The sequence below is a fragment of the Pyrus communis genome, chromosome 3 (assembly GCF_041283825.1).
Source record: "Pyrus communis isolate YQ-2024b chromosome 3, ASM4128382v1, whole genome shotgun sequence".
NCBI classification, from domain to species: domain Eukaryota; kingdom Viridiplantae; phylum Streptophyta; class Magnoliopsida; order Rosales; family Rosaceae; genus Pyrus; species Pyrus communis.
In genome coordinates this window covers 6,933,737-6,949,121 of record NC_142567.1, presented here as the reverse complement: position 1 = coordinate 6,949,121, position 15,385 = coordinate 6,933,737, and the positions used below count along the sequence as shown (strand labels likewise).

At 37.3% G+C, this 15,385-nt stretch overlaps 2 protein-coding genes and 1 pseudogene across 2 annotated transcripts in view; 2 read left to right on the top strand and 1 right to left on the bottom strand.

The window, feature by feature from the left end:
- The window catches only part of LOC137716308 (protein FATTY ACID EXPORT 5), a 32,789-nt gene extending 25,782 nt beyond the window's left edge, over positions 1-7,007 (top strand). Inside the window, exons 2-4 of the mRNA XM_068455747.2 lie at positions 4,613-4,840; positions 5,719-5,806; positions 6,762-7,007. Coding sequence (XP_068311848.2) covers positions 4,642-4,840; positions 5,719-5,806; positions 6,762-6,834 — 360 coding nt within the window. The 5' untranslated portion in view covers positions 4,613-4,641 and the 3' untranslated portion in view covers positions 6,835-7,007. The remainder of the gene's footprint in view (positions 1-4,612; positions 4,841-5,718; positions 5,807-6,761) is intronic.
- On the bottom strand, positions 641-2,749 carry LOC137714500 (uncharacterized; annotated as a pseudogene).
- Positions 7,008-7,112: 105 nt separating the features above from the next.
- Positions 7,113-11,152, top strand: LOC137714845 (cytochrome P450 716B1-like). Its single transcript, XM_088690817.1, has 5 exons — positions 7,113-7,473; positions 7,526-9,663; positions 9,796-10,237; positions 10,444-10,631; positions 10,753-11,152. The coding sequence occupies exons 2-5, from the start codon at positions 9,169-9,171 to the stop codon at positions 11,056-11,058; spliced, it is 1,431 nt and encodes a 476-aa protein (XP_088546943.1). The 5' UTR covers positions 7,113-7,473; positions 7,526-9,168; the 3' UTR covers positions 11,059-11,152.
- The last annotated feature ends 4,233 nt before the right edge of the window (positions 11,153-15,385 follow it).

Here is a 15,385-nt window from a genome sequence, read left to right as displayed (position 1 = left end):
AGTCGCACTTCACGCCCTTACCACTGAGCCACTTACCATGATTAAGGAGAAAATAATGTTAGACAAATTAAATTTGTGCACCGATTTATTTGCTCAAATAATGTGTCGCTAATTAAATGAAAATTGTTATTGGCACTCCACAAATCTCATTCTACACTCCAAACTTTTTATATTTGGAAAGAAAAATACACTTGTGAGGAGTGTAGAATGAGATTTTTGGAGTGCCAATAACACTTCCCAATTAAATTTGTATTTTAGTTTAAGGTAGGGCATATGATCAGTAATTGTAATAAAAGCGCTTTAGTTTATAAAAATGGAGTTTTAACGAAAAGTCCACGGTACTGTTTACTTTAACGAAAAACCACATTTTTACACTAAAAAGTCAATCCTGGTATTATTTACTTTACCCTTTATTTTGTCTTTATCATTAAAACTCAAAGTTTTTAATTCATTTTCATTAGTTTTCTTTTATAAAAATTGTCATTTAACAAATATTTTAAAAGTACTTTTAGTTAGAAGAAAAAAGGGAAGTACTTTTCTTCCTCCACTCCCTTCCTTGTCTTTCATTTCTTCCATATACTTTCACTTTTATCTCTAGCACAAAAAAAGAAAAATACACATCTCAATATCGCTTTCTTCATCACTGGGTTTCGAGATGATGCATAAATGTGCAAAAGCAAAATCGGTGACAAAACTTAGTCCGCCCCGGTGAGACATTGCTTAATCTCTCTTCTTTACATGGAATTTGGTCCTCGACCATTGACTTGAAAACATCCAAGAGGTTTGTTGGAAAACAATTCAGAAATAAACAAAAAATAACAGAACTTGAAATTCTAATATTTTATTAACCAAAAATATTTGATGTGCAGAATGAAATTATACAATAAATACATAAACTAATATAAGAATATCAATGATACTAACTTGATCACAGAAGGTAGAGGCTAGCGTAAAAGCTATGTCCTTCGAACAATATTTTCATCCCACTCTTGTACTTGTGGTTCTACAACGTCTGCTCGACCAAGATTCAACTATCTAATTCTACAACCCACACTTGATTCTAGAATTCTAGCGAATTTGTTTTGGGTGCTTATTCTCTGGAAATTTCGTACGGAAGAAAAAGATGATCTCACTTGGATATTATGATTACAAATATATAGCTATGTCTTTCTAATAGCTATGTCTTTTAATCAAAATGTTTTTAATTAATAAATTAATTAAAAAACTTAATTTGAAAATTAAAATTAATAAATCTGATTAATTTTAAATTCCCAAGGCCCAAGGCCCTTGTCTTGATTAATTAATATTAATTGTATGTAGGTTATATTATATTCAAACTTAATCCCAAGCCTTCAATCCATTTCCAAAATAGTCCAAGTTCTAATTACTAAGAAAAATGAATAAGGCTATATAAAGGCTAATGAAAAAATATTGTTGCTCAATGTGGGACAAGAGGGTCTCAAATTCCTACAAGGTTGTCCAGCCCCTCAGGGCTGTCCTCTACTGCCTTCAGGGCATAAACAATGCTCTCAATGGTGGACAGAAATCCAGCTTCGGCTGCAGCCTCACTTCACTGTGCAAGCTCATCTTGTCCAAATTCAACTTGAAGTGCGGCAAGAGTTTCAACCAGGGGTTTTCCCCATGCATTCTCTTTGCCTTTGCCCATGTTCTGTCCAGCACTATCAGATTTTCACCTTAACATTCATCGCCTCAAGGTCGTCCGCACTGACTGCCTCTTCAAATGGAAATAAGAGTACTGATCCAGGAGGAACCTCCACCTCAAACTCTACACATTCATCCAACTCCACACTTCCCTTCAACGGCTTTTGCAACTTTTGCGCAACGAACCCCTCTGCCAGAGCATTACGTGCTTCTGCGATGTCTAAAATCGTATCAAAGTTTTTATCCTCACACGTTCGAGGCATCCAAATGTGGGATAGAGAGCTAATGACACCATGTTTGCCAATGGTAGCAGCTATAGCCTATAACAGGTGCACCATTATCCATTTCGAAACCTTCACCAGAGCCATGAACTACACCAGAAACCCTTGATATTGCAGGCAATGCGGTAGTAGCTGAACCCTCATCGACGTTGCATTGCCCATCTACGTTCCTGCCATCAGTGAATTCTTCAATACTAAATTCATGTTCTTTCTCTACAAAATCTACATCCCCTAATCGGTTTGGAGAACTACTCATATCACCTAAATCACTACCAAAATTGCATTTCTATCAATCCAACCACTATTGTTTTTCTCTTTTGCCAAATTTGTAGATAACCCAAATCCCAAGTTACCCATATTTCCCTTCCCTGCGCTGACCTCATCACAATACTCAAAATCCAGCTTCTGGGTCTCTCTACTTTCCACAACGTAATCAAACCCTGAACTTTTCAAACCATTGCGGACCGAACCCGTCTGAGAAACCGGGCCCGGTGACCGGATAACGAACCGGGATTCAAAATTAACATCATAAACAGTAACTACACTGATATTTTTGAGTCCTAATCTAGCAATCCTAGCGGATTTAAGTGGGTGGTTCTTCTCTAGGCTGTGTTGAAGAATGGTGACGCTTACGAAGTTATGGAGCCGCGGGTTCTGAATCCGAGTGCAGAGGCAGAGCCGGACCGGTTTGGAGCACAACGGGCATATGGGTCGTTTGGAAGCGGGCTGAGTAGTCACCATTTTTAGGATTTGAGGGAGAAAGGAAGGGTTTTGGAGAAGTAAGCAGAAATTGTTCTTTCGGGTCCGACAACCGAACAAGCATTAAAAGGTTCGAGTGGCCATGATAGAAAATGAAAAAGTTGAGTCAGTCAGTGATAAGAAGACGGGTAGCTTAACGTTTTACAAGACGACGTGTCGTTTTATAAAAGAGTATATAAACTCATTAATGAATATGTAGAATTAGATTGGATAATTACAAATAGCCATGTTTTACTCAGTAAAGAAATTTATGAACTTTTCCAAAATGGAATTATAAGAATGGTTTAAATTTTTTTTCGATATGAAAAATCATTCCCTTCAGCATTTAATATATTTTGAATATGATGAATTATTCAATCCAATTCAATCATAGATACCGAATAAATATCATATTTTCATAATAAGTTAGTTCATCCAAGAGTAGCCGCAACAAGTTAAGCAATTTTGAAAAAAAAATAGTCGAGCTACAACCATTATGGAGTGGCTCAATGGTTGGGGACGAATTTCTGATTATATTTCACACGACACGTCATAAGTTTGATTTCTCATGCTTGTGAATCACACGATGATGACTACAAAGAAGCCAAAATGCTTCGATGAGTCTTTTTAACCCAAAAAAGTTTGACTGCCATGCGTGATATGTACATAAATCTTATAAAAATTCATAATGAGGTAAATCACTCTCCTCATTTTATAAATTAATTTGGGTGTAACATAAATTTCCTTTTTAATAACAAATAAGTATCCTTCATGTTGTCGAACAAATATCATACTTTAATATATCATGAATATAGTGAATTAGTCATTTCAATTTAATTATAATGACTAAATAAATATTATACTTTTATTGTAAGCTAGCTCAGCAAAGAGTAGCCACAAGTTAAGCAATTTTGAAAAAATAGTCCACAACCATCAAAGGATGGTTGTGCTTGGTAACGAATTTTTAACTCGTATATCATACAACATGTTCTGAATTTGATTCTTCACGTTGATGAATCATATAATAATGACTAAAATGAGGTTAAAATATCTCTGTAAGTCTTCTCGACTCCTAAAAATGTGAAATGTCATGGCTCGAGCAACTCTCTTTGTAGTATATGAAGAGGTAGTCCATTTTATCAATTAATTTTAGGTGTAACATAATTTCCTTTTTATAATAAGGAAAACTAACGAAATGTCCTAAAACACTATAGTTTTAATCAAAGGATAAAATAAATGTGTAAGTGAATATTACCCGGAGTGACTTTTCAAGGTTAAAATGTCATTTTCGTTAAAAGTGAACAATATTAAGAGTATTTCATTAATATTCCCATAATAAGGAAAGTGATCATCTCCTTATCATTTCCACCAAATCCACCAATCCAGTCCTTGAAATTTGATCCAAAGGCTAAAAACAGGGAATGCCTTTAAAAATTATAATAAATTTAGCCATTCAATCAAATTTCAAAGATCCGAATCGGTGGATTTGTTGAAATGGATCCTCATTATAATATCAGAGGTAGATTCTCTGCCCTCCCCCTCCTGTTTTGTGTAGTCACGGTTAAACCACGTCAACATTTTATATTATTTTTTTATAAAGATTATAAGACAAAAATAAATAGTAATATAAAATGTTTACGTGACTTAACCGTGACCATATAAAACAAAAAAACACAAAAGACACCAAAAATAGGAGGGTAGAGAATCTACCTCCTATAATATCATAACAGCTAATCTTGAAACGATCAAATCAAACTCAGTGGTTGAAAAATAAAAATCAAAACTCAGGAGTTGGTAATGATTGGCTAGATGAGTTTTTTGACCGACTGATTCCACACGCCAATCGAACACGAAAGTCTTTGCCTTTAAAATTTTTGTTTCTTTGATTTGTGAGGGATAAGATAAACTAGTGTAATTTTCCCGAGAGCCTGAGAGTTTTCCCGGAAACCCAGTTGGAGAAATGCACGATTTCTGCTTGACGATCCCCTACGGCCTGGTGCTGATCGGCGGAGGAGTTTTTGGGTATTTCAGGAAGGGGAGCACGGCTTCTTTGGCTGGAGGAGCAGGTATCGGATTGCTCCTCGCTCTTGCTGGATATATCAGTCTCAAAGCCTTCGAGGGGAAGAAGAACTCGTATCCCGCTTTCATTCTTGAAACGGGTACGATTTATTTATTTGGATTTTGGAATTTTGGTGGGTCTGGATCCCAGATTTGTAACGATACATTAGTAAGATCATAAGACGTTAAAAGGGGAAATAAATAAAAACAAACAAACCAAACATAATCTGGATCACAAATTAGGTAACTTTTGTTGTTTGATGTACTTGGTAGCATCAACTTTGCTGATAGTTATGTTGGAAATTTGACTTTTGTTTTGTTTTGTTGAGGTTGTTATTTTGTTTCCTCTAATGATCTGGAAGCCTTGTGCTTCTGCAAAGGTGGAAGACTTTACTTGTTAAAACTGTTTTTAGGTTTGTCGTTTAATCTTTGTTTTTTGTATGTCGTTATGGAGAAAAACTTATATGTAACTCGGGGCGAAGGTGGGGATATCCCAAATTAATCACGGAAGGCCATGTGAGCAAGTTAAAAACACGGCAGTGCGTATAGGCTTGGATATTGCCACCTTAGCATCCCCGTTGTATGTAAAGAGAGAGGCACTTTTTGTGTAGAGTAATGCTAGACGCACCAAAGTAAATCCCAACGTTATGGTTCTCCACTTACTTTATTTGTTTATGTATAAGCTCGTTCTAAGGTTTATTTATGTCACAGAACTAAAGAGTTATGCATTAGTCAATGCAGTAAGTTTCGATTTGGTAGGGCGATTTGAAAGAAGTGCATTTAGGTGTTATGTGTTCACCATTGCCTATCAAATTTTAAGAATTGTAAGAATTGAAGAGATTGAGAAAGATTATATTTTTATAAGGTCACATTCTTTGGTTTTCCTTGTATTTTTTCTATTTTCATGTTCTGCTCCTGTTACCTTGATGCTCACTCACTCGAAACGTTGCTTTGGAATTGATTGGTGTGCATTTAACAGTTTGTGCTGCTCTCCTTACATGGGTCATGGGACAGCGCTATATGCAAACTTCTAAGATCATGCCAGCTGGTGTTGTTGCAGGTATCAGGTGAGTTCAGATTAATCCGCTGTTTTATGTGTTCTCGCTCTCCAATTCATTGGATATATATTTGCTAATCTAAAATTTGGTGTGCCATCAGTCTGTTGATTATTAAACATGAGATGTACGGTCAGTACCTTATGCATGTGATTTGAATTTTATTGCTGCATATGACTTGTTTCGTACATTGCAGCCCCTGTATTTTATTTCCGGTTAATGTATTCAATTTGGTTGTTTAGAATATCTTCCTTCCCCTTCCTAGCTGGCATTGTTAAATAATTAATTTGAAAAAAAACATATAACTATTACTCGTTGGTCCGAGTGAGTTGGAGCACCTGAGGTATGCGGAACATGTTTCCTTGCAGTTAGTGGTTTGGGGATGGTAGGTTCTTGTTCCCAGAGACATGTAAAAGTATAAAGTAGTTCTGTCAATGATTGGCAGATGTCATAATTTTTGTCTCGAGAACAGGCTGTTTACAGCCCTTCAAATTTTATAATTCTAGTTAAAACTTGGCTCTATTGAATGTTCATCCGAATACACATTTGGATATCAAATTTTCAGAACAAGGTTGACCTGCTCCGTTGAAACCTTTGTAAGAAATTTAGTTGAAGAGAGTTTCAGATCGCATATATGTTGCAGCACAATCAGTGCCAACAGAGAGTTGGAATGTCATCTAATTCCTGCTCCTGTTATACGGTTAAACAGTATGGGAAAGGGGTCTTCTATTTCTTGTTTGGTTGTGCATAACGAAGGGAAGGCGATGTGTCTTTATCAGATTATAAACTTATAAAGTCATCTTTGGTTATCGTATTGTAGTAACCGCGTAGCCTTTCTGTCATTGTCATGAATCCAAACTGAAGACCACAATTTACGTATGATTAAAACCTTTCGATTGGAGCTCCTAACAGTTATATGACATATATTTGAAGTTTCTAAAGCTAAAACCTCTTCATTTTGTTGCAGCGCTGTCATGACTGGATTTTATTTGTACAAAATTGCAACTGGTGGAAACCATATTCCGGCCAAGACCAAGTGATGGTATTTGAGGACTTCTTTCCACAACGTATAAGCTGACTGTAAATTACACTCATCCAGATGCCCATATTTCATTTCACTAAATCGTTAATGGATATAATATCACGAGATACTATACTATGCTGTCACGAGATACTACGTTAATCTATACAAAATCTTGTTTCATACCTTGCATTCCTTGTACTTTTAATCAAATCAATGAGATAGACTGGCATTTTTTTGTATTGTTTTCTTTGCTTAGTTAAACTCATGTTACTGCAGGCGAGGGGAATGCCTTCAGAGGATGAGAAATAACCCAACTTTCTCATCCATGAAGTATAATTGCTTGTTTTGGAAGCAGGAACTAGTGGGATGGACTGGAAAAGTTCTATTAAAATGGGGGATTCAAATGAAAACTTATAAACCATCCTCACGCGTGCACCAACTGTAGCCAGTTTTTACTCCGATTTGAATCGGTGAGTTGTAGGAAACAGTTACCCTTCCAAACACACCAGAGAGAGAACCTCTTCACTTCAAACCTGAGACAAATCTGAACTGCATCGAAAACTCTCTAACTCTCTGCAAAACTCTGTGTAACCTTTATACTTACTGGTGTGAGTAAGTTTGTGCACCGGAGGCATGCGGAACTTGTGTTGATGTGGTCAGTGGTTTAGGGATACCAGCTTGATTATCTCATACATTTAAATGTAGAGGTCAGTGGTTTAGGGATACCAGCTTGATTATCTCATACATTTAAATGTAGAAACTGGCTCCGTCAAAGATTAGCAGATGTGATATATGCTCTCTTAAGCAGATTCTCATGAATTCTGCACTCTGCTTGTTTGAAAACAGGAATATATAGATGCATGTGAGGTTTTATTTCTGTGGGAAACTCGTTTGGTGGCTAGGATTGAATTGGAGTGTATAATTCACCGTATGCAGTGTATGGATTAGCCGTGAGGGAAACTTCTTTTCCACCTCAGTAGGATTGGAAGCAGTCCTTTTGGCCATACTCTCTAGGGAATCAACCATCTCGGTTAATCCTATATTCTAAAAACTATAACTTTACATTAAACTAAACTCGTCCTTCGCCTCGTGCTTGCCAATTGACCTTTTCAGTTACCGTCCGATGTAGATTGTTCTGTAGCATTAATAGTTGGAATCTCCAAAGTTTCATCGGACGTAGCCCTTTGCCACCATGTGCTAACTTCCAGTTACGTCCGGACTTTGTCAATAACAACAATAAAGCCTTATTTCATTAAGTAGAGTCGGTTATATGAATCATAGAACGCAACTGCACTTGTTTTTGAACCAAGTCTTCTTTTAGTTCTAAGTACTCCATCTCTTTTCTTAGCTCCGGACTTTATACCTAATAAAACATGAAATCATTAAGAGCATCAATGTGATGGTGACCAAATATCCAATGACCAAAAAAATTTAATTTGTCTCATACTATGTCTTTTAGTGTGATGGCAAAGATTGTCTTCATGCATTTGGGGTTTATGATTCATCAAACCAGTCTCTTGACTAGCCGAACGGACATTGCCATGAACTGATGTTTTTGCCGTCTTGCATTTGTTATAGATCATCAAATCAATGTCTAGAGAACTTCGACAAACTTATGGTTCGAAAACTCCAAGTCCTTCGAAAATTAAAATGTTCTCTATTGTATGACATACGCCAGATGAATGAAATGATGGATCTGCGGCTAGAGGCGGATCCATGGAGAGACCACGGTGGTCCTAGGACTCTTCGGAGGCCGGAAAAATACCTATGAAGGTCTTCCAGGAACTCTCCAAATGTTTCGACAAGGAAACTGACCTACACCTAGGGATAGCATTCCAAATAGACTGAAAGAGTGACGAAGCCCTATAAGTTGGCCTTTTATATTTAATGACCTGGCTAAAAATGACGTTTAGGTAGACTTTGTAATTTATAATGCTATTGTTACCATAATTTATGAATGAAGAGTGTTATTTTTTAATTTCTCAATGTTGTTTTATCCAATATTTTTTTTAGAACCTTTTACATTATAGGACCCTCGAGATCAAAATCTAAATCTGCCACTGTTTGCCGCAAAGACTCCAAAAACCAAGGGCGGCTAAAGATCCCGATTGAACACTAGACACCAGTGCTTACTAATCAAATGTGTACCAACAGATGCAAAACAACAAAGCATTATGCTTTTATATATCACTGCACTACGAACAGCTAAAACTTATCTTTCAAGCCAAACCTACCATCTTGATTTTTGCCTTGTTATCTCCAGACCTCCCCTTACTCGACTGCTATTTCTATCGAATTCAATTGCCTTTGATCCGTCTCTCTCTGTTGCACAACAAAAGCCACCCGAATCATGGATGCCCTTCTCCTCACAGTTTTCCTCTTCCTCATCCCCGTCTTCTTTCTCCTTACAAGAAGAAAAAAATCATCAGAACGGCTTCCTCCCGGCTCATTGGGACTACCCATTATAGGTCAAAGCCTTGGTTTTCTTAGAGCCATGCGTGCCAACACTGCCGAAAAGTGGCTTGAACGAAGAATCACAAGGTATGGTCCAGTTTCAAAGATGAGTCTCTTTGGCAAGCCAACAGTCTTCATTCATGGACAGGCTGCCAACAAGTTTGTATTCAACCATGATGGCACATCATTTACCAGTCAACAACCTGAGTCTACTCGTATGATTTTGGGCGACCGGAATATACTGGAACTGAGCGGCGAGGATCACAAGCGTGTCAGAAGTGCTCTTATGTTTTTCTTGAAGCCCGAGTCACTGAAGCGATATGTCGGAAAAATGGATGAAGAAATCAGGAATCATCTTGAGATGCACTGGCATGGCAAGCAAAAAATAACAGTAAGTTAGCGTCCTCAGCAACTTTTGGGAAACAGGTCATGTTTTTGCAGATTTCTGTTGTGTGTAGTTCGTGTTTTTTGCAGATTTCTGTCATGCGGTCTCAAATTTACTAGATTTTTAAATTTTTGATAGGTTTTGCCACTGATGAAGAACCTCACATTCAACATAATATGCTCTCTACTTTTTGGGGTTGAACGAGGACCTCGCAGAGACGAACTCATTGAGTGTTTCCGACAAATGATAGAAGGAATCTGGTCGGTCCCTGTTAATTTGCCCTTCACGCGTTACAACCAAAGCCTCAAGGCGAGCAAGAAGGTTCAAAAAATGCTCAAGGAACTCGTATGTGAAAAGAGGGTACAACTTGAGCAAAAAACTACTTCTCCACTCCAAGACCTTGTAACTTGTTTGCTTAACATTCGAAACATTAACAACGAAGAAGAATTAACGGAAAATGAGATCCTGCACAATATCATGGTAGTTATGGTCGCAGGATATGACACTTCATCTGTTGTGATTACTTTTCTTTTGCGGCTTCTAGCGAATGAACCTGCTATCCATGCAGCCGTTCTTCAAGGTAAGCATAACGCATCCCGTGCCTACAACCTCACACACAACCATTTAACGCAAATCTAGTATGGAAATTGAAGTGTTCAATTTACCTTATTCGGTCTGATCACTAACAAGTTGGCATGTTCGTGACAGGGCATATTAATAGAATTGTCAACAATATCCAAAAACAACAAAAAGACTGATGCAATGTTTTAATTTGTGCTTTTGCAGAACAAGAAGAAATAGCTAGGAGCAAGTCCTCAGGAGAATTTCTAACATGGGAAGACCTTTCCAAGATGAAGTACACATGGAGAGTGACAATGGAAATTCTGAGGACAACTCCGCCCGTCTTTGGCGGCATGAGGACAGCTATCAAAGATACCAAGTATGGAGGATTCCTCATCCCGAAAGGGTGGCAAGTAAGTTAAGATTTAATATATCATGCAGTATACACATCTACAGATTTCACATTCCCCATTTTTTTTTTTTAAATTACAGAACTAGTGATGAAATTTTTAACTATATATCCGATATTGTTAGGTATTCTGGGCTATTCCTATGACACACAATGACGGTAGTATATTCCCGGAGCCATCAAATTTTGATCCGAGTAGGTTCGAGAACCAAGCATCAGTTCCGCCTTACAGCTTCGTTGCATTTGGAGGAGGATCTCGAATATGTCCAGGATACGAGTTTGCCAGGATTGAAATCCTTGTTTCAATCCATTATATGGTAACTCAGTTCACGTGGAAGCTATGCGCAGACAACAAATTCAGCAGGGTTCCCATGCCGGTACCTACACAAGGACTGCCTATTGAAATCATGCCACGGAAACCAATGAATTAAGTAGAGGTCGATTTGATATTATGATTGCGATTTGAGACAAATGTGCACTGTAGTAAGAGCTCGCAGTTTGTTAAATAAATAAAGAAACCCACAATAATTCATGATTTTCATTTATTGAAATATAAAAAAGATTTGTAACATATACATAAACCACTCGCCTCGATCGGTAACTGAAACCTCAGCAAGACAAGCTTTCTACCGAATCCCACCAAGACAACCAATTACTTTCTGTTCCTTCTTTTCCACTCTCTTTATTTCTTTTCCCTCCCCTCACTCTCTGCGTAAGCACTCTTACATTTCATGCATTGCATACTGGTTCACTCTTACTTGGTAACAGTAGGAACTACTCATAGGGAAATGATGGCGGCAATACTAGATAAGTCGGCTAGTTTGAGTGGATAAGATTTAGCTAGAAAATCATTAATTGGTGGAGATGTAGAGCTTATTTGAAAGTGCTTTTAAAATGACTAAAAATGCTTTAGAAAAAATATTTTTAGATTTCAAAAGCACTTTAAGTGTTTTTTTAGGATTTACTTGCATTTTTACTAAGAATTGGTTCCAAAAACATTTTCACCAAAAATATTTCAGCGATTTTCAAAACTCTTCCAAACAAGTTCGTAGCTACTGCTTAACTTGTAGACTATGTAATTTGGTTGGTCCAACATAAAGCAACAATGTATGTCCTGCTAAAGTTTACAGCTCCATGCAATGTAGGGTTGACATATCAAACTCTATACATGAATTGCTCCAAACAAACCACGACTAAATACTAGCATCCAATACTCAACCTTGCTCACAAGGCATATCTATTGAAGATATTTTGGAGGTGATAAAAGGTGAAAGAAGTCAGAAGCAATGGAGAAGGGATATGACTTGTAGTTTATTTAATCATATTTGGGTTGGCCATGCAAGTAAAATTGGTTAGGCTTAAGATTGTAGTTAGTGTCTAACTAAATTAAAAGATCGAACAATCTGAAATAAGTTCTGGTGTGACTCCCTGAAACTGAAAAAATAACTAATAAATAATGGATAATTTTATTTGAACCCATATAACTTATTTTCACACTCAGCTTACTTTTCACATCCATGTTATTTTTAAAGAAATTGTCAATATCTCTTTAAACCCAAATTTATTACCTAAACCACCCTCACAAGCCTAGTTCAATATGTTTACATTTATCTTTACACCCAATAGATTAAAAGAACAAAACCAGAAAATATGTTAAATTTCGTGTCAAGAGTGAACCATTTCATTAAAATAAAGACAAAACTTAAAAAAACAAAAAAAAATTTGATTATGTCAGCCACAAACTTTGAATAATTCTTTGGCCATCACTCTGGAATGATCAATATTGTAACGACTCGTCCCAAATAATTACAGCTTTTATAATTTTAAAATGTGAAATTATGAAAATGCCCTTCGAGGCAAAGGCATTGACTTTTGTTGATCACCTTGTCGTGTCACATAAGATCTGTTTTCTTGGCGTATACTCATAATACTCGTCACTACGAACGCGTGGGCACAAACAGAACGTAATTTGGAGTTATAACGAATGAGTTATTAACGAACGAAGTCAAAGGCAAAATGATCAATTGACCATAAATCTGGAAGGCTCCAGATTTTGTTGGAGCATCAGTCTGTGCCACGTCTGTGGCTGTAATGGAAAAGAAAGAATAGAAATGAGAGAGATGGGCATATGAGAGAAGGGAGAAAATAGAGAAATGATGGTGGATGCCCAATTAGAAAGAAGAGAAAGAGAGAGTGACCAACTAGAGAGGAAAGAAATGAGGGGAAAGGATAGAGTGGAGGAGCACCGGATCAACCTTAACCCGGTTCCTCCCCGTCGACCTGACTTGATTTCTACACACCCCGATGCCGATTCCGGAGTTTTCCCAGCGAATTGATCGTCACCATCACCTGCAACCTATTCAGCGACCTCCCATATTCCATTTCCACCCAAATTTGAAGAAGTGTGGTCGTAGTTTCATTAAGAACGGAACTCGGTCGGTGTTAATGGGTGCACGGCAGCAATCCGCCATTTCTGAAGGCGATTCCTTTGACCACCACTACCACTAGCCTTCCCTTAAACCTAGGAACAAACCCCAAACAAGTTTGGAGGCGGCGGAGCTTGGGATTCGACAAATCAAGAACACCCAATTCAAGGGTTTCCAGAGGTTCAAGGATGATTTAGGGTATTTCCCGGCCGAATTGGACTTCTGCCCAAGTATGAAAGTTATTCCTCTCATTGATATCTTCATTCCTATAAAATTTGGGAATTTTTGGAGTTGTTCGATTTTCTGGTGAGTCAGGGTGGCCGGCCGCCACGTACGGTGGCGTGTAGAGGTAAAACCTGAGGTCCCTCCTTAGGTTTCTCGACATGCCAAATCCAAATCCACCATCCATTTTTCCAAATTCCAACGTTTTCATAGAGTTTTATTAAACTGCTTTTAATTTTGTTTAGGTGCATCGGTGGAAGTGATCACATTCTCGATAGTTCAAGTGGCTTTCGGGCAATGGAAAAGTTATGAGTGGACCCTTTCTTAACTTATATATTTTTATAAAATATTAGCCTAGCAAGCATTCATATTTCATGATTTAATATGTTTTATAATATGCTTTACGGATTTCTATAACAATGATTTATGAAATATTCATGATTTATCAAGATTACATTTTTGCTAAAGGTTATGAATCTTTGGATTTTCGTTTATGAAGTTCTATAAATTCACGTATATGTTTATTATGGATTTATGAATATGATTTGCCATAGATTTATGAGACGAGGTTTGAACTTTTGAGCTCCGATGTTTGTTACGAGTTTTGAGATATGTTTTTGGTACTTATCTAGTGGGTTATCATACGGCATATCCGCACACCAGGGGTATAGATGTCTATGGCCATATGACGCAATTGATGTGGAAGATTGAGATATGATATATGATATACCCCCAGCTTCACTGCCGAAAGCAGTGTTGGACAGCTTCACTAGCCACAGCTAGTGTCGGTGTGCTATTTTATACAGCTTTACCTTCGGGTGATGGACAGGTTATTTAGCTTCACCTTCAAGTGATGGACAAGTACTGCCTTCAGAGCAGTTCCATCGGAGGTGGAATAACCCAGCACCCTGTCCAAAAGTAAGGCCAACACCTTGTCAAAGTGCTCCAGCCCGCAAAACAGCCTGACACCTAGCCCAAGCCAAGCAACAGACCAACCCATTTCTGACAGACTTAGAGGCTAGCCTATTTGGCTGGCGCGTGCAGCACACTCGCGACTGGGTGCGAGTAGGAGACAAGGGTGCAAGCGGCGGGGCCCGCTTGTCAGCCCACTTGTGTTCACCCAGATTAGGGCTACGTGGCCCTCCTCAGTGTCGTTGGATTTCTAACGGCTAGTTTTTGTAGACCGTTGGATTTCCAACAGTAAAAAAAAATTTTAATTTGACTTTTAAAATGGACCTTCCGATCACAAATCAATGGTCCATGTTTTTTTCACCAAAAATAAAAATAAAACAAAAAAAAAGGCCCAACGGTCAGAATTTTGACCGTTGGCCACGTGGCAGCTCGTTGGTTGTTGGATTTGAATAATCCAACGGTCCAGATTAATTAACAACATTAAAATTTATTAAAAATTAATTAAAAATTATGAATTTTTTTTTTAAAATACAGAAAAATTAAAAAAAATTAATTTTTTTTTTCTATAAATATCTAACCCTCATCTTCCACCTTACACCACATTTCAATATTTTCTACACTTTCTACACTTTCTACATTTGAATATTTTGTACACTTTGAGAGAAAAAAAATGACTTCTTGGAAGCTCATTGAAAATGTTACGTTGTGTGAATGTTGGGTTCACACTACTCATGACCCGATTAAGGGTAATGAGATGGATAAGTGAGAAATGTGGAGTAAAATTACGAAAGTGTTTTGCGATGTACATGGAAAAGATGCCAGATCTAGTCAAGGTCTTCAAGGTCATTGGAAATAACTCAACACATCCTTTACTTGTTGGAAAAATGTCATCTCTCATGCTTCCGGTAATCTGCGTAGTGGGACAAGTTTAGGGGATCAGGTAACAATATTTTTATTTATTTATATGCATTCCACCCACATCAATATTTTAATTTATTTAATTTCTTATGTAATTTCTTATGCAATTTTTATGTAATTTTTATATAATTTTTATGTAATTTTTATGTAATTTATATGCATTCCACGCGCATCAATATTTTAATTTATTTATTTGTGTTACACCCATATTTTTTAATACTATCTTATCCCACATTGTTATAGACACTACAAGCACAAGCATTCTACAATGCAAAGAACA